The 20,174-nt window shown below is 36.0% G+C and overlaps 1 protein-coding gene across 1 annotated transcript; it reads left to right on the top strand.

Moving 5' to 3' along the window:
• Window positions 1-165: 165 nt before the first annotated feature.
• Rok (Rho associated coiled-coil containing protein kinase) lies at window positions 166-19,420 on the top strand. The gene is made up of 26 exons (XM_089835739.1): window positions 166-1,065; window positions 1,731-1,836; window positions 1,903-1,984; window positions 2,051-2,211; window positions 3,418-3,495; window positions 3,580-3,840; window positions 3,922-4,205; window positions 4,271-4,362; window positions 4,433-4,592; window positions 5,433-5,481; window positions 5,865-6,071; window positions 6,139-6,378; window positions 6,449-6,614; window positions 6,772-6,878; window positions 7,972-8,450; window positions 8,524-8,593; window positions 8,671-8,753; window positions 8,810-8,996; window positions 9,086-9,179; window positions 9,272-9,492; window positions 9,573-9,798; window positions 10,858-11,017; window positions 11,120-11,267; window positions 11,872-12,007; window positions 12,671-12,872; window positions 14,615-19,420. Exons 2-26 carry the CDS (start codon window positions 1,735-1,737, stop codon window positions 14,691-14,693), a joined length of 4,074 nt encoding a protein of 1,357 aa, XP_089691865.1. The 5' UTR covers window positions 166-1,065; window positions 1,731-1,734; the 3' UTR covers window positions 14,694-19,420.
• The last annotated feature ends 754 nt before the right edge of the window (window positions 19,421-20,174 follow it).

The following is a 20,174-nucleotide window of genomic DNA, read 5'->3' as shown; positions in this document are numbered from 1 at the left end:
CTATCTCAGTTGTGACGTCAGTGTCTATGTAACACGTCATGGGCTTAGCTTTGGCAGCGGGCGGCCATGTTTGGTACCACTTCGGTTCTATGGGGAAATAGCATGGGCGACGTCACACTAAGGATTCTGGGATAGCTTTATTGTCAAACGAAAATAAAAATCGGCGCCGCGCACAGGCCTTGATTAACGTAGGCCACGTTTCAAACCGTTAGGGATTCATTTCGGAAACATAGAAATCGGAATCAGAACAGGCTTCGAAATAAGGATTTTTTTCTCCAGTTTTGTGACCTATGGTGTCTTGAATAATTAAACAAGTACCAAGGATCAGTTTCCCGTAATCGATGTATTTAAATTGGAATATGTAAAGTAGAAATTGAGACCAGTGCGACTTGGGGTTTCATAAAAAGAGCTCCAACGAATTAATAAACTGATTTTGGACTTGTCTTATTTCTAAGCCTGAATTGAGAATGTCTGGATAATATGTGACGTCACTATCGAAAATGTGGGTATATTTCTTGACTTGGCCGATGTTGACTTTGCTCGAAGTCTACGCTTTTCAACCTGTACGGTGAGATGAGAGATGCTTGAAATTTTTTTGGAAGGATCGTTGATGGAATTTTCAAAGTCGATTGTATTGTTTTAAACCCATTAATTAAGCGCGTTTTTTCCGTTTTCGGTTTAAATAGTCGATTACTTTCCTCTTTTAAAATTTACTTTGAAATCGCGTTGTATATTTATAACGTATTAACCATGATTTTTCGATAACAATAACAATGTTGTTACATTCTTCCATTATTAAGCCTTGGCTTTTGCCAGTGCCGTCACTGCCGTGAGTTTGTACAAAAAAAATGATTATCCAAAAAAGTTTAATGAGCGAAAATTAAATTAGCCTAATTTTCATCAACGAAACGCTTAATATAAAGTGTATACGTGATGCTCACTTTTCGTGCGTGTTTTAGATGCTTTTAAGATAGATTTTAAACAATATTTTAATAACTGGTTGAGTGTATAAATGTCAATTCAATTCAATCAATGAAATTGAACATTTGAACGAAGATCGTCAAGGTAATCCTGAATTCCTTGCAGGGTTCATACAAACCTGGAAAACAGGGAAAATCTGGAAAAATCGGGGAAATAAATAGTTGACAAAAACATCAGGGAAAATTTAGGGAAATTTCGAATTTTTAGTAAAATTCAGGGAAATTTGTATCAAACAAGGGCCGAGTAATTAAGCAAAATGTTCATAAACATTCCTTCCATAGGATTAACATTACACTATACTTTGGAGGCTCATAACTCTGGTTATATTAGAGATATAAGAGTGTCCTTTGAGTATGTTATAGTCCAATTTGTCCCCTATCCAACCATACTAAAAACATAGGGCTACGACAAACGGGGGCCGAGTAATTAAGCAAAATGTTCATAAACACACCTCCTCCATAGTATTAACATTACACTATACTTTCGAGGGTCATAACTCAGGTTCTACTAGAGATACGGGGATGTCTTTTGATTATGTAATAGTCATATTTGCCCCCCCCCCTCCTTTGTTAACATTTGCTCCATAGGATACTCCATATACGGGAAAAACCTGGAAAATTCAGGGAAGTATATGGGGAAAAACCTGGAAATCTCAGGGAAATTTGTTTTCCAAAAGTTGTATGAACCCTGCCTTGTTTCAAAGATTTTTCAAAAGTAACGTAAACCAGAATTATGGTATTTCTACATAGCGTAATGGAATACAAAATAAAAGACATGAATCGGTATAGCCGACTCAAAGAACTGGAAAACAGGGTAGTTGACAGGAGGTCGGAAATGAATTTAGATGGGTTGCTGGTGAGTTAGGTTGTTCCTACTTTTAATAGTTACTATTTACTGATCATATTGTCCAAATGAATGAAGGACACGGTGCAAGCATTGGTGATTGATTGCGATCACCCAGTCCTGAGAAGGATAAAAAATATAGAAAGCTTTCTTCAAAGATGTAAAAACACACTTATAATAAAGTTTTAATGGAAAATTCTTACTCAATATCTTAAATGATTCTTAGATGAAAAATCTGCGGAACTTGTTAGTGATTGTCGCATGAAAGCGGATGATTACACAGTCATAAAAGTGATAGGTAGAGGAGCTTTTGGTGAAGTTCAATTGGTGCGCCATAAATATACAAAACAAGTTTATGCAATGAAACTTCTGAGCAAATTTGAAATGGTAAATAATGAAAAATCTAAATCTCAGGGGTGTGCGAGTACTCGTTAAGTTCGAGTACTCGGTTCGAGTATCGAGCCGAGTACTCGACTCGATACTCGATAACAACACATTGAGATATTCGAGACAGATTCGAGTAGCTTTTTAACATCTTAAATACTCGACAAATACTCGAATCCGAGGCTTACAACTATAGCAGACGATGAGTTCATGATCATTTATTTTGAAAATCACCTGTTCAATGTTTAATTGATCAATAACAATCTTTTTGAACTAGTTAGATATAAGATAATTGAACATCTTCGTTATTTTCAAGAAATTTACAAAATTTCTACTCGACAAGTCAATATTTGAAAGTGAGACTCGATAATTACTCGAAAGAAGCAAAATTTGACCTATCTAAATACTAGGCCTGTACGAGTACCCGGTACCCGAAAACTTAATTTCTTAATACCCGAAATTATTCGAATATTTAAATTTTCCCGCTCATTACCCGTGACAAGGCTTAGGACAATCGGGTATTGGTTTGGCAAAGTTTCTTGAACTTAGAAGAACTTAAGTTTGAGTAAACTTTTCCACAATGCTCAGTATTATTCATTATTTCAATCCTCGCTAATAGCTTAAAGGTGGAATTCATAAACGTCGGACGCAACGCAATTTAGTACAGGCAAAGGCAGGGCGTCGTGCGCAAACTTCCGCTTATTGCGCACGACGCCCTGCCTTTGCCTGTACTAAATTGCGTTGCGTCCGACGTTTATGAATTCCACCTTTAGCGTCTTATTTTTGTACTTTTCGCCATAATGGTATCCAAGTCTTTCATGACACTTATTTTTTTCACAAATAAAAGTATTTCATCCTGATAAGTACCCGATATGATTTTTTGCTACCCGAAAAGCACCCGACTAATGGTAGTTTAGCTAGGCCTAATTATTCGAGTACCCGTTGGAAATCCGGGTACCCGACCCGATACCCGATTGGAAGTTTTTTCAACTACCCGTACCCGACCCGAAACCCAAAAATCACTACCCGCACAGGCCTACTAAATACTCGATACTCGAAAGTATTTTTGATACTCGGCTCGATACTCGATAAGAAATTAGTTTTGATACTCGGACTCGGCTCGAAACCGAAAAAAACGGGACTCGCACACCACTGCTAAATCTCTTTAGAGTGAAAATGTGAATTTCAAAATTTACTTCGTGTTTATAGATTAAACGTTCAGATTCAGCGTTTTTTTGGGAAGAAAGGTTTATAATGGCACATGCAAATACAGACTGGATAGTCAAAGTATATATTGACTTTAATAAGAATGAAGAAACTGTAGAAAAATTAAAATTTATTTAAAATATTAAAATTTAATTATTATTTTAGCTTCATTTCTCATTTCAAGACCATAAATACTTATATATGGTAATGGATTATATGCCGGGAGGCGATTTAGTAAATTTAATGAGTAACTATGATGTTCCTGAGAAATGGGCCAAGTTTTATTGCGCCGAAGTAGTTTTAGCCGTTGATTCTATTCATTCTATGGGATTTGTCCATCGAGACATTAAACCGGACAATATGCTCTTAGATCAGCATGGACATTTGAAATTGGCTGATTTTGGAACCTGTATGAAAATGGACAGGGTATGCGCGAACTTGGCTTTTAATTTTAGATGCATTGATTTAATTAATGTTTAATTGTGATTTTTGATGAATTAATTTCAGGATGGTTTAGTTAGATCTGATACAGCAGTTGGAACTCCCGATTATATTTCCCCCGAGGTTTTAAAATCTCAAGGAGGGGAAGGTTGTTACGGGCGTGAATGTGATTGGTGGTCAGTTGGCGTGTTTCTCTATGAAATGCTTGTTGGAGATACGCCATTCTACGCGGACTCCTTAGTGGGTACTTACGGGAAAATCATGGATCATAAAGACACGCTCGATTTTCCGGATGATGTTGAAATTTCTAATGAAGCCAAAAACCTCATTCACGCTTTTTTGACTGATAGGTTAATAATTTTCATTAAGGAGTATTGTTGCGGAAAATATTAATGTCCATTTTTTGTTTTTTTAGTTCACAAAGATTAGGACGAAACGGAGTTGAAGAGATTAAGAGGCATCCTTTCTTTGAAAATGACCAATGGACGTTTGAAAATATAAGAGATTGTAATTGATTAGCAATAATATATATTGTGCGGAAACGCTGTTTTCTAAATTGCTTTTTTATCAATTTCAGGCGTTCCACCTGTAGTACCTGAATTAATGAGCGATGACGATACCAGTAATTTTGACGACATTGAGAAAGACAATACAATGGAGGAGAATTTTCCAGCACCTAAAGCTTTTGCGGGAAATCATCTACCTTTTATTGGGTTTACTTATTCGGGAGATTATCAGTAAGGATTTATAATTTGGCCTGTGCGGGTACTCTGAAATGACGGGTACTTGAGTCCGAGGACTCGGACTTGAAACTCGTTTATTCCCAACCAGACCAATTTTTCGCAAAGGGGCCAACTTAAACAGCCTAACGAGAGAGGTCGTTGGTCGTGAATTTTGTACTCTAATTAGACTTGATTAAGAATTTTGGACTCTAAACCATGTTTTAAGGGCCCGATCGGCTCAAAACAAAATTCCCGGGGCTTGGACTCGAAACCAGGGGTGTGCGAGTACTCGTTAAGTTCGAGTATCGAGCCGAGTACTCGACTCGATACTCGATAACAACACATTGAGATACTCGAGACAGATTCAAGTAGCTTTTTAACATCTTAAATACTCGACAAATACTCGAGTCCGAGGCTTACAACTATAGCAGATGATGAGTTCATGATCATTTATTTTGAAAATCACCTGTTCAATGTTTAATTGATCACTAACAATCTTTTTGAACTAGTTAGATATTAGATAATTGAAAATCTTCGTTATTTTCGAGAAATTTACAAAATTGCTACTCGACAAGTCAATATTTGAGACTCGAACCAAAATTTGACCTATCTAAATACTCGATACTCGAAAGTATTTTTGAGACTCGGCTCGATACTCGATAAGAAATTAGTTTCGATACTCGGACTCGGCTCGAAACCGAAAAAACGGGACTCGCACACCTTTGCTCGAAACCAGTCCAGACAAGCCGAATTTCCCAGAACTCGGACTCGAAAACTAAATTTGAGGACTCGCACACACTCTTAATTATAACCGAAACCATAAGTTAAATAATTAATTTACTTCCCTATCCACAGACTTCTAGCCAGAGATCCTACCAACGATATAGTAATAGATAGCGACGAGGTAATGTATTTTTTAATAAAGATTGGAAGAAAGTAGCGTAGCGTCATTACTCCTTTGCATGTATTTCTATTATTTTTAAAGCCTCCTGCACGAAACCAACACCGTCCCGCATGCCTTAGTAAAGTAATTAATAAACTTGTAGATCCCAGTACAATTTATTTTTCAAGTCGCTAATTTAATTAAATTTAATTTTCTTAATTTATATTTTTGCATGTTACTCTTCACCTTTTTTCATCTTTGATTTATGCGCAGACTGATAAGGTATGTGCTTTAAAATAAATTTTGAATGAAAATATTATTTTTATCGTCTTATCTCTCGCTACAAATCCCCTTTATTTATTATTTTTATCGTTAATTAAAAAATTACCGGCAATTTATTGTAGGCAATAGACTTGCAAAGAAAGATGGAAAGGCTGGAGAGTGAGAAAATTTCGTTGCAAAACGCGAAGGATGAAATTGATCACAAGTATCGGATAACGCTAAGTCAATTGGAAAAATTTTCGCAACAAGAGGACCATTTTAATCAAATTAATTTAGAAAATCGCGAGTTGGAGAAAACGATAGCCATTTTAAAACACGACTATAAAGAAGTAAAGTGGTGGTAAAATGGGTTTTTTCTTGTAATTTGAGGGATTAAGTTTAAATTTTGAAACAAAGGTTCAAAGGAGATTTGAAAATGAAGTTGAAAATCGTAAAAAAGCCGAAGCCAAAGTACAGGAACTATGGGAGAAAATTGCTCAAGAGCAAAGTGCCAGAGCGCATCAGTCGCAATCTTCGCAACATGTCGGGGAAAAAATTGCCAATTTAGAAAAACAATTAATAGAAATGAAGGAAAAGGCCAAAACCGAGTCAGAAGCGGCCATGAAACTCAAGAAACTAAACCTAGAGCTTAATATGGTCGGTCAGCTTAATTAATTTTTAATGAAGATACGTTTGTTTAAACGTTGTTTTCTTTCTCTGTATTTAGTCGAATACTGATAAAGAGCAAACTATTGGGGAGTTAAACAACAAGGTCGCCACGTTACAATGTCAGAATTCTGCTAGGGATAAAGACATTATGAATTTACAAACTCAGCTAGAGCAGGAACGCAATTCGAGGTTGCAAGTCTCCGATAAAACGCAGGAACTTGAAAGTACGATTGATCTTACATTGATAATAAATGTGTTATTATGCGTGTGCGTGTGTGAAGGTTCAGTAGTTGAACCGCTCGCTACAAATGCAATTGGAATTAATTCTATTAATAATTTAGTTTAATTTAATTGAACTGTTCCTACTTTATGTTATAACAGGTCGCCGACAAGCTTTGCAACTAGAATTAGAAAGGTTACGTGATCGAGAAGCTTCTCTTTTAGATGAAAATCATCGATTAGGAAATAGAATCACTGACCTAGAAAAGGTAAGCTGACATTAACTTAATTGGTACTATAGAATCTAGCCTTTCACGAAGGTGGGGTGGCGTAGCGGTTAGCGCTTTCGCCTCGCAGCAAGAGGATCCCGGGTTCGATCCCGGACTGTGGCACCGGGTGAAAATCTGGGAACAAATCCTTCTGCGTAGAGTTTGCAAGTTCTCTCCCCCCTTGTTAAAAGGAGTTTTCCTCCGCGGTCTAACCCGGTTTCTTCTTTCCATCAAAACTTGCAGAGGTTAACGGTAATTGTTAGTATAGGGCGCTGTAGGTTAGCTGTGGGGTCATAGGGGCTAGCCACCACCCCTCTATGCATTGTAAAGGGACCCACCTGTAAATAAGCCACAGGCTTAGTGTGGAAATTAGGCCTGTGCGGGTAGTGATTTTTGGGTTTCGGGTCGGGTACGGGTAGTTGAAAAATCTTCCAATCGGGTATCGGGACGGGTACCCGGATTTCTAACGGGTACTCGAATAATTAGGCCTAGCTAAACTACCATTAGTCGGGTGCTTTTCGGGTAGCAAAAAATCATATCGGGTACTTATCGGGATGAAATACTTTTATTTGTGAGAAAAATAAGTGTCATGAAAGACTTGGATACCATTATGGCGAAAAGTGCAAAAATAAGACGCTAAAGGTGGAATTCATAAACGTCGGACGCAACGCAATTTAGTACAGGCAAAGGCAGGGCGTCGTGCGCAAACTTCCGCCTTTTGCGCACGACGCCCTGCCTTTGCCTGTACTAAATTGCGTTGCGTCCGACGTTTATGAATTCCACCTTTTATTTAAGCTATTAGCGAGGATTGAAATAATGAATAATACTGAGCATTGTGGAAAAGTTTACTCAAACTTAAGTTCAAGAAACTTTGCCAAACCAATACCCGATTGTCCTAAGCCTTGTCACGGGTAATGAGCGGGAAAATTCAAATATTCGAATAATTTCGGGTATTAAGAAATTAAGTTTTCGGGTATCGGGTTGGGTACCCGACCCTATACCCGACCGGGTAATTTTCGGGTACCGGGTACTCGCACAGGCCTAGTGGAAATCCCTTCATAGTAAAAAGCTTAGATTATTACGTAATTCGCAGGAACGTGCAATGTTGGAACTAGACTCGAAAAACTTTCAAAAGAAATACGAACAAGAAGTGGCGGCTCACCGCGAAGACTTGGCCAATAAACTTCACTCGACCATGGATGAAACGAGTATACAAACCATCCAAGCTTTACAAGCTAAGTTGAATGAAGAAAAGAACGCCAGAACAAAAGCGGAAGCGACGGTTCAAGAAAAGGAGTGCCAGATGTCCATGATGTCCGTCGATTATCGTCAACAACAACTGCAATTACAGAAATTGGAGGGTGAATTGCGACAAGAGGCTGAAAAGAACAAAGCCATCGCGGCCCAAGTTGATGAAGAAACTCAGAAACGAAATCAAACTCAGTCAGAACTGGCCACAGTCAATAACCAGTTGACGTTACTCAGGGTGAAAGAGAGGCAGCTTAATGTTGAGTTGGATGATTTGCAGTCTGTCATTGCGGGACTCAACGACGAGATGAAGAAAATTAAAGTGTAAGTATCTGTAGTTCTGTTTTTTCTAAGCTTTTTTTGTCGAATGCTTAATGGCAATTGCGATTCGCAATAGAGCAAAGTCAGTAGACGATCTACAAATGAAGGAGCTACAAGATCAGTTTGAAGCTGAACAATATTTTTCTGTGAGTACGGTTTTTTATTGCACTAAAATCGACTCAGAGTTGCAATTAACCTATGCATCTTATTAATTAATATTTAGACCTTGTACAAAAATGCCAACACCAGTTTAAAAGAAGAATTGGAAGAAAGGCAACAACTATTGCAACAGTTGGAGGAGGAAAAGTATGTTTTCGTAGCGTCATAAAATTCATGGGATATCCTAATTATATTCATTGCAGGATGAAGCTCAGTCACCAATTAGAATTAGCAACAGCGCGAGCGGATGGAGACGCTTTGGCTAGATCTATATCGGAAGAAACTGCCGCTGAGCTTGAAAAAGATCTCACATTGAAAGACTTGGAGATTAAAAATTTGAAGTCTATTTTGCAGACGGAAACGCAATCCAAAGAAAATCTCTCTGCTAGTGTAAGTTATTAAGTTATAAAGAATATGGTTCAGTATTCTTGATTTTGTTCGTTTGTTTAAACTGTGAATATCGAACTGTGTTTTCGCAGCTTAAAGACAAAGAGAATGAGTTGAAAAAGAGCGCGGATAAATTCAAAATCTATCAAGAGGAGATGGAAACGAAATTAAAAGCGACTCAAGAAGGTACGCATGCTTAATATTTCATGGCGTTACTTTTAACTTGTTACATTACAGAGTGAATGATTACGATTGTTTCACATCATTTTTTCTTTTAGATCTGAACAATTTGAGGAACCAATACGCTTCCATAGACAATACCATTGTCACATTGACTAAACAGATTCAACAAGAAAAGCTCTTAAAGAGCCAAGCCGTTAACAAATTGGCTGAGATTATGAATCGTAAAGATATGACTCCTAATAAGAGTAAAGGAAACATAACAGATCTAAGAAAAAAGGAAAAAGAGTGTCGCAAACTTCAACAAGAACTTACTTCCGTAATTTATTTATTACTATTTATTTATTTATTTATTTAGTTAGTTAACATCTTTGCTAAATTGTTTTTAATAATGTTCAGGAGAAAGATAAATTTCAAAAGATGCAAGCCCGGCTTCAAAAAGATATATCAGAGCTTCATGGTTTACTATACGAAGAGAATCAAGCTCGAATGAAAATTCAGATGGAGCTGGACTCCAAAAGCGCCGAGATTGAACATTTGCAACAAAAGCTACATAGTCTGTCTAACAGCGAAACAGCCAGCATCGGTAGTGGACAAGATGGTGACTTTGACGAGAATCTATCAGGTTTGATGATCTTTCTAGCTTTTATAAAGTACAAAGTAACAAGATGGCTCAAGGGCCTTAATAGTAGCCACATCGTTATCTATTTAATTAGCACATAAATAAAAAGAAAATAAATATGAAAACCCCACCCCAAACATACAAATTCAGAAGTATCCGACCCCACAGATTAAGAGGTACCCCACCCCACATCACCCCGACATTTTAGAGATAAAACTAAATGATAAAAACTGTAGGTTTCTATTAAATCCCTATGGCTCAGTGGTAGAATGTCTTACTACTGCGAGAGCGACCCGGGTACAGATTAAGAGGTACCCCACCCCACACCACATTTTAGAGATAAAACTAAATGATAAAAACTGGAGGTTTCTATTAAATCCCTATGGCTCAGTGGTAGAATGTCTTACTACTGCGAGAGCGACCCGGGTACAGATTAAGAGGTACCCCACCCCACATCACATTTTAGAGATAAAACTAAATGATACAAACTGGAGGTTTCTATTAAATCCCTATGGCTCAGTGGTAGAATGTCTTACTACTGCGAGAGCGACCCGGGTTTGAATCCCGGCTAAGACCAAGAAAAATTTTGAATAATACAAAATCTCTAACCGAGCTCAGTTACCCCTATGGGTGGGTTGAGGTACTATCGAATTCCTTTTAAGCTAAAATCTAACGATAACGAAAGCGACAACCCTGTGTAGGAGTATCCTGTCGTCTGCTAAACACGTGACCAAGGCAGTATAGAGCGAGGGCTATAAAAGCCTGGGATCCGGGGGTAGTGTTGTTTTGTGATCGAGTGAGGTTGGCGGTGGGTAGTTACGGAGTCACGGTCTCACGGTATTTGATAAGCAGCAGACGACAGGATATGAACCGAGCCCCTGGCAGTTCACTGGATATACCGAGAGTGAGTTATTATTATTAATAGTTCTACTGACATAGCGGTAGCCTAGGCCTAAACCTGTTACACCCGGCCACTACTACTACTACTACTACGGCTCGGGTCAAACTAAGAGCCTCATCATACAATACGATGTGGCTAAAAACGCTCTATTTAAATTTCAGAGATGCGTTTAGAAGGCTGGATGTCAATACCCAGCCAGAAAAATATCAAACGTCACGGTTGGAGGAAGCAGTACGTTGTCGTCAGTAGCCAGAAGATTATATTTTATAACAACGAAGCTGATAAAGCAAATGCTGATCCAACGCTAATCTTAGACCTAAAGTAATGAACTTTTAAATAATTTCCATAGTATAGTGTAACTTTTTTGAAGTTTTTTCTAGTTTTATGACACTAATTGATCATTTTGCGTGATTATCCTTGCAGTAAATTATTTCACGTTAGACCGGTAACGCAAGGCGACGTTTATAGAGCGGATGCCCAAGATATACCGAGAATTTTCCAAATATTTTACGCGGGAGAGGGCGAGAGTAGGAAACCGGGAGATAATCCTGACTTTTCACTGCCAAAAGAGGTATGTTACTGAATTGTTCAATATAAGTTATAATTCTACATCGAATTGATAGTTTTTAAAGGGAGGGTGAAGTGGAAAATCAAGTGATTTTTTATCGATTCTTCTATTAATTATAAGACCAGTCTGCATAGTGAAACATTCAGGAAATACAGATCCCGAATGATTTTAAAATTCAAATTAGGTTCAGATTTTAAGGATAATTTTAAATAAGGACGTCCGACCAATCGCGTAACGCCCTGCCTATTTGTTAACAAAATTCTCGTGGCACGCTCCGTGTCTCACGCCACGATTGTCACGTCGCACGCCTAATTTTATCAAATCTCGTGATAAATTTCATTCAACACGGAACGTGCCACGAGAATTTTGTTAACATAAAGGCAGGGCGTTACGCGATTGGTCGGAGGTCCTTGTTTAAAATTATCCTTAAAATCTGAACCTAATTTGAATTTTAAAATCATTCGGAGTCTGTATTTCCTGAATGTTTCACTATACAGACTGGTCTTATAATTAGAAGAAGAATCGATAAAAAATCACTTGATTTTCCACTTCACCCTCCCTTTAAAGATTGAAAATTAATTTTAACGCTGTTCTTTTTCTTCTCAAGTCTTCCCAACAAGGTAATATTATTTTAAAGGGCCATGATTTCATCCCGATTACTTATCATATGCCAACAACTTGCGATGTTTGTTCGAGACCAAACTGGCATATGTTCAAGCCACCACCAGCGTTAGAATGCAGACGTGAGTACCGTTCTGTTTCTTTGATTTTCGTTGTGTAGGGAGGGCAGGGAGCCCACCGGTCCTATAATTCCTATAAATTCCTATATTTTTGAAGCAGTCCTATATTATCCTATAATTTCATGAAAGGTCCTATAATATCCTATATTTTTGAACCAGTCCTATATTATCCTATAATTTCATGAAAGGTCCTATAATATCCTATATTTTTGACTTAGTCGAAGTTTTCGTATAGTTTAGCATCAAATTTATCAAGATTTAGCTTTTTTTATCGAGATCACATTTGAATAGACACCGAAATTGCGGAGCTCGCTTAGGATTTTTTATATATTATATTATATTATATTTTAATTAAGTTCTTCTGAGTTTTCAAAGTAAAATCCAATTTGTTATTTTTCATTTTTTGAGATTTTTCTACATAGTTTAAACCCCTCAAAATTGTATTATATATGAGCATTTTTAGTCCTATATTTTCCTATAAAAACAGTAACACATTTTTTCTCCTATAAAATCCTATAATTCCGGAAAAAAATTCCTATTTTTCCTATAAGGAATTTAAATTTAAGAGTGGGCTCCCTGGGAGGGCAATTCTTGAAATTTGGATAAGGGGATCACACGAATCTAGATCCTGGATTGTTCAAAATTCTTTACGTAATAATTGCGCAGGCTGTCGACTAAAAATCCACAAGGACCACTTGAACAAGAATGAGGACGAGATCAACCCTTGCAAAGTTGATTTCAACATGGCCAAAAATATCTTGCTGCTGGCTGGATCAGCGGATGAACAACAACGATGGGTCTCTCGCATCAAGAAGAAGATTGACGCTGGCGGATTCGCCGCTCATCAAAGCACCAGAAGCTCCCCCAGGTATGCCACCGCAAGAATTCTGCTTCGTTCCGAATCCTCTGAATCCTTTGCATGAAACTTTAACTCGTAATTAATTTTTGATAAAATTTTAATCCTCTGTACTTTTTTAATTGGAAACATACACTTTTAAATTTTTGGTGGTTACGTCTTTCTTTCTTTTCATTCTTTCTTGGTTGCCACAGATCAGGGAATTTGAAACTATGCATGATAGATAGATTTTGGGAATTTTAAACTATGGGATTAACGGAAAAACGGGTAACATAACATTATGCCTTAAAAGAACGGCCTTTTTCTAAATATAAAAGGAATGAAATATTTATTACAAAATAATTAGCATTAAATTAGTCTTAAAACATGGATTACTGCGCCATCCGCCATTGGTTTGGTGGCGCTGCTAGCCAGAACCCCTTACACCCCTACCTTACCTTTACCTCTCACAGCCTGTGAGAATTAAACTAAGCATGGGCGAATACCAGTTTTTGACTATCGAGACGAATATCGAATAGTGAAAAAATTTCTTATCAAATACCGAGACTAATAGTTGTTTGGGAACCGAATATCGAATAATTAGGCTTAACTTAAAATTGCCCTTATCGAATAGTCAGAAATAGAAGGATTAATTAAAATCAATTTAAATTATATTTAGAATTTAGATGCGCTATAGAGTAGTAGCACTTCAGGCCTATTTTCCCATAGAAACTTATACATTAAAAAGTGTAACTGCCATTACTTTTTTAAAACATTTTTAGGGTTGATATTTTTGTTTTCTCGAATAGTTAATCGAATATTTAACGAATAGTTAATGGAATATTTAACGAATAGTTAGTCGAATATTTAACGAATAATAGGCCCGAATAGTAAAATTCACTATTCGATATTCGTTCAAATACCCGAAATGGGGCTTATCGAATATCGAGACGGTTATTCGTCTCGATATTCGATCGAGTTATTCGTGTTACTCGAGTATTCGCCCATGCTTAGAATTCAACCAATCCCATCGGGGTAAGAGGTTCGGGCTAGCAGACGCAGTAGGTCTCGTTTTTAAGACTAATTAAACGTTAATTATTTTGTAATAAGAGATCATTTATTTTTTAATATTTTTCCTTTTATATTTAGAAAAAGGCCATTCTTTTAAGGTATAATGTTATGTTATCTGACCTTTAAAGCAAAGCGCGGGTCCAGCGGATCCCTACAAGTTGACTTTCCTTAAGAACTCCAGTTTTGGCTTGGCGAAGGCAGGAGACATTTGTGGGCGGGATTTATACCTGCAATTCAGGGTTCGTACGGAACCTGGAAAACCTGGATAAGTCAGGGATTTGGAAAATAGGGGAAAAGGTCAGGGATAAGTCAGGGATTTGAAACTTTTTACTAAAAAGTCAGGGATATGTCAGGGTATATTAAGCTATGCTTCGAGCAATACTAAATATGAGACAGGTGTGATGAAGTGGGCTCTGTTAAACCCCTTAAAATAGTCAGGGATATTTCCAAAATTTGGTCAGGGATAACCTGGAAAAGTCAGGGATTTTCTATGTAAAAATTTCGTACAAACCCTGCAATTATAACCCCGCCCACTAGCCTTTGCCAAGCCAAAACTGGAGTTTGTAAGGAAAGTCAACTTGTAGGGGACCCGCTGGATCGGCACTTTGCTTTAAGTTTAAATTGATATGGAAGTCTTAGGGAACTCTACATTTTCACTTATATTTTGCTTACACGCTGACATTTGTTTGTGTTTTGTCATCTAGAAATTCGATGAGATCCGTTAACAAATATCAGCAAAAATCCGCTACCCTTCCAACTTCCAACCCTGGAAGAAAAAATTAGAAATCCTTTTATTTTTTTACGTTTAATTGACGTTGTTCTAAATTATCAATACTGGATATTTATTCACCGTACCAAAATATAAAAAAAAATAACAAAAGAAAGCTAAGACTCAGTATATACTATATGAAATTTTTCTGTGTTACTGTTACTTTATAAAGAAATTAAGGTTTCTATTACGAAAGACCATTGCCCTCTGTATGAAGAAATGGCCAAGAAACTTATTGTTACAGAGCCTGGTAAGAGTTTTGTTTGTAATTTATACAATATAGGATATCCAACGGGATATCTTAAAAGATTTTGTTATTATAATTAATTAACCTTAGTTTATCTAACTAAATTAATTACTTTAAAGGAAAAGTACCTTAAAAGTACGGGCTTTTTCTAAATATAAAATTAAAAATATTTAAAAAAAAAATAAATAATTGATCTCTTATTACAAAATAATTAGTATTTAATTAGTCTTAAAAACGAGGACTACTGTGCCATCCGCCATTGGTTTAGTGGCGTCTGCTAAATCGAACCAAATTCTCACAGATGGTAAGGAAGGGCAAGAGGTTCTGGCTAGCAGACGCCACTATACCAATGGCGGTTGGCATAACAGTAGCCCTCGTTTTTAAGACTAATTAAATGTTAGTTATTTTGTAATAAGAGATCATTTATTAATTTATTTTTAATATTTTTTCATTTTATATTTAGAAAAAGGCTGTTCTTTTTATGATAGTTGAACTTTTCCTTTAAAGGGAGGGTAAAGTAGAAAATCAAGTGATTTTTTATCGATTCTTCTACTAATTACAAGACCAGTCTGCATAGTGAAACATTCAGGAAATACAGACTCCGAATGATTTTAAAAATTCAAATTAGGTTCAGATTTTAAGGATAATTTTAAAGAAGGAATGCTGACCAATCGCGTAACGCCCTGCCTTTTTGTTAACAAAATTCTCGTATCACGTTCCGTGTCTCGCGCCACGATTGTCACGTCGCGCTCAAATTTTATCAAATCTCGTGATAAATTTCATTCGACATGGAGCGTGCCACGGGAATTTTGTTAATAAAAAGGCAGGGCGTTACGCGATTGGTCGGAAGTCCTTGTTTAAAATTATCCTTAAAATCTGAACCTAATTTGAATTTTAAAATCATTCGGAGTCTGTATTTCCTGAATGTTACACTATGCAGACTGGTCTTGTAATTAGTAGAAGAATCGATAAAAAATCACTTGATTTTCTACTTCACCCTCCCTTTAAGTTCTATGTTACAAGCTATTACTCAGAATCGCTAAGAATATGGAAAATTATCTTCCATTCATCCGCAAATCGCGTCCTAAGTTGTTTACTTCTCATATTAAGTAAAATTACTAATTATGAACAAAAATTGCAGTGTCTATGCAATTTTCAAAAGTTCTTAGCCCTTTCTCTATACAGGAGGCACTTTCAATGCGTTTTTCTTTTTGACAAAAACCCTTCCAAGATTGTAATTTATTATATCAGACAGACAAAGCTATCGCATCATTTTATATTATTTAAAATTTTTATATAAAATTTTTTAAATTCTCTTAAAAAAGATACTATTTCCTATTATCCTATTAAATTGCTTTGAAAATAGTAATTTTTTTTTACGTTCGAGAAAAAATGAGCCCAGCCAATTTAAAAATTTATTGAAATATTTTTAAAGGATAAAAAATATTTCTCGTGCCATGTTCCTTCCAAAAAAGACATTTTTTTGTCTAAATAGAACGTCTCTAAAACGTTATATTACCTACCTAGCGATAAACTGAATCTTAAACGTTTAGACAAACAAATATTCAAATATCTGAATATCCCAAAGAGAATAAAAAAAAAACAAATATCTTTTTTAAATAGATTAGTAATAGATACCTTTCGTAGAACAGTTTTTATATTATTATATTATTATTATTGTTATTATTAATTATTATACCCGGTTTAGGCCTAATAGCTTATCGTGTTTAGTTTTGTTAGATTCATTCGTTACAGCGTTGAAAATTGTTTCAAAAAAATGAAATTGGGGAATTTTTAATTAAACTTCCTAAATAAGCTACCGGATTTTAGAAAATTAATTAATTAATTTGGTATAGTTATTACCATGGATGAAGGATGCGCGTGAGGAAATTTGTTTTCACGCTATAGGATCGGCAACTCCCTATCTCGAACGACAGAATATTCTGTATACACTCTGTTACAACGTCGGTTGTCAGCACGCGCAAAGCTATTTCTCTATGTAACGTAGCTTTGTACGTGCTGTCAAGAGACAAAAAACTTCAGGATCTTCAGGATTTAAAATATCCGCGAGTTTTTTAGCTCGAGTGCACGGACCTCTAGACCTTAGTTTCAAATGCGTGTAGTAGACTGTAGGTAATTTCACACGTATTTGAAACTAAGGTCTAGAGGTCCGTGCACTCGAGCTAAAAAACTCGCGGATATTTTAAATCCTGAAGTTTTTTGTCTCTTGACAGCACGTACAAAGCTACGTTACATAGAGACCTAGCTTTGCGCGTGCTGACAACCGATGTTGTAACAGAGTGTATACAGAATAAGCTGTCGTTCGAGATAGGGAGTTGCCTATCCTGTAGAGTGAAAACAAATTTCCTCACGCGCATCCTTCATCCATGGTTATTACAGTTTTGTAATATTTTATACAAAATTTTTAGGACAAAAAAAAAAAGAAACAACATTTTAAACCTGGAACAAATGTTATATATACGAGTACTTTTAGCTTAATACTTTGGGAATTTTTTCCAAAACGAGTTGAGTGTCCAAATCCAAATAAGAAACAATTATCGTAAATTTAATTAACTTCGCATATATCACTATTTAAAAATGAGCTTATTAATTGGCTATTCTAGCTAATTAACCCGGTTTTCTCCTACCTCTTTTATTCAATACAAAGGTGGGACAATATTCAACCATTTTTGGCAGCGAATTCATGGTAAATTAGCACACATTCCTCTCTTTTAATCGTTCTTTCATTTTGTTTCACTTTTTTCTTTCCCAAAATCACATGAAATTTTTCTCGAGGCTTTAGGATCAAATATGCTCAATATATATACACGTAGTTTCTAGGCGTCTGTATAGCAACTAGAACTCTATCAATTTGACGAGTTAAGTTGTTTAAAAGAGTTATATATAGAAATTAGTAATTACCATAGCTTATTAACATCTCTGGCTCATTTTTCACTAAAAACTCAAAAAAAGTGGCCAATAAAACAAATTTAAATTTTAAAAAATTAACTATTGGACGATTGTAAACCTTTGAAAGTATAGCGTTTTTAGGAAAATTTACGATTCTTATATTAATAATAATAACCCCGTAATTGTATATAACATATTGAAAGAAAAAATAAGGAAAACAAAATACGGTACTTAAAAAAAAATAAGTTTATTTTATCATTTTGTCCCGTGACTCCCGTCTTCCATTGAATTATTTTTTACTTCCCTGCACAGTGCACTGTTATTCGTTAATTATAAAGATATTATTAAAAGAGGTTACGCAAAAGAAGTAAATAGCAGTAGTTCGTATTCCCTTTAATTAAAATAAGGTTTAATTTGTCTACATATTGCCATCAAGAAGTGATATCTAGTTTACTAGGGAGAAGGTAAAAGATGCCAAAGTATTCGCGCGCCATAGTCCCAGTCCCTCTTTCAAAATACAAAGGGGGGACGCAAAAGGAGGCCGGGCTATTTCGCCTCTCCTCAGTCGGAAAATACGTAATTTTCGTCATTCGCGTCGTGCTGACGTGAGTTTTCAAGAACCAATGAGATGCTGCTTGTAATTTAGAGGCGGGGATTAACTCCGGACCTACTATACGTTTGGACTGGAAATAAAGCTGGAAATGTGGCGTGTTTATACCTTCTTTCTAGTAATCTAGATATCACTTCTTGCTGCCATTTATTTCTACGGTGCAACCTCCCAATTTAATATCCTTAGTCCTTTACTATTTTGAGTCTATAGTTTATTTTTTATCGGAGAAAATAAAATAAAATAGAGGACCATTAATTATTGAATTTAATTGTGCTAGAAAAAATAATTTTATTATCTTTATATAATGAATCGGTGCTGTTTATAAACTACCTTAACTTTCATTTAATCAAAAGAAAAATGAAAAAAATTACTAGGCCGATGTTTAAAAGAAAATAATCTGTCCGTCCAAAAACATTCTTTCTCGCACACACACACCTTTTAAATGAATTTTTATTTAGGTGGAGAGTTGTTACTTGTTTTAACTAATATTGATTTTCTTTTTTTTTATACATTTAACCAATCTACAGTAACTCTACGTAATGGTACTCTTGTACATAAAAAAAAACCTTATTACATTTTCTTATTAATATTTTTTATTAACAAATTAATTATTGTACAAACAAACAAGGTGGTTAATTAATTATTTCTCGCTGTTTTTTCTTAATTAGGAATGATGAAAAATCAAAGCACATAGCGTAAAACTACATAACTTTAGGCCTACGCAGCAGCTTTTGTAATTGTAAAATTGTTAATAATATTTTTGAGGTATTTTTTTTTTTTTTAAAGAATACCGCCCCCCCCCCCCCCTTTTTTTTTCGTTTAGTACAAAATATGTTCTTGTGTTATTATTAGATTATGTTTAGGCGTATATTCATGATCGTCTTTTTAAGTTATTGTCTAGAAAAAGACTCTAGTCTTGAAATTAGCTTTGTAAGATTTTTTTTTTCGTCATTAAAAACAAAAATTCGCTGCAACCATGCTGTTTTCTAAATTTTAATTTTTTCCGCATGGGTGGGAGTTAAATCTGATTGGACGGGTGACGTGGTTTTATTTTGTTCAGAGTAGTTATAAACAAAGTCAAGAAGAAATTTCCATACTGTTGTCATGGATAAAGAATGCGCGTGCGGAAATTTGTTATCGCGCTATAGGATCGGCAACTCCCTATCTCGAACGACAGCTTATTCTGTATATACTCTGTTACAACATCGGTTGTCAGCACGCGCAAAGCTAGGTCTCTATGTAACGTAGCTTTGTACGTGCTGTCAAGAGACAAAAACTTCAGGATCTTCAGGATTTAAAATCGTTTAAAATATCCTGAAGTTTTTTGTCTCTTGTCAGCACGCGCAAGGCTAGAGTACATAGAGATTTAGCATTGCGCGTGCTGACAACCGATGTTGTAACAGAGTATATACAGAATAAGCTGTCGCTTGAGATAGGGAGTTGCCTATCCTGTAGAGTGAAAACAAATTTCCGCACGCGCATTCTTTATCCATGCTGTTGTTATGAGAGGGCGAGACAAGGGGGTTAAACTTTGCCTTCTATTATGCTTTTTAGAGCCTGCGCTGTAGGCCTGGGGGATAATGAGACTGCGCAGAGACGGCAAAGGATTAATAACCCATAACCTTATATGTTTCGGTACTTAAGGTTACCTACCCCCCCCCCCAACCTCCCTTTTTACATCGAAAAGGCCTATAGTATAGAAACACTGAAAGCGCGCATCCAAACAAA

The sequence above is a fragment of the Phalangium opilio genome, unplaced genomic scaffold (genome assembly GCF_054372755.1).
Source record: "Phalangium opilio isolate 3A_F unplaced genomic scaffold, DU_Popi_V2 ptg000003l_1, whole genome shotgun sequence".
NCBI classification, from domain to species: Eukaryota; Metazoa; Arthropoda; class Arachnida; order Opiliones; family Phalangiidae; genus Phalangium; species Phalangium opilio.
Note: the sequence above shows the minus strand (reverse complement) of the source record. Positions and strands in the feature narration are given on the sequence as shown.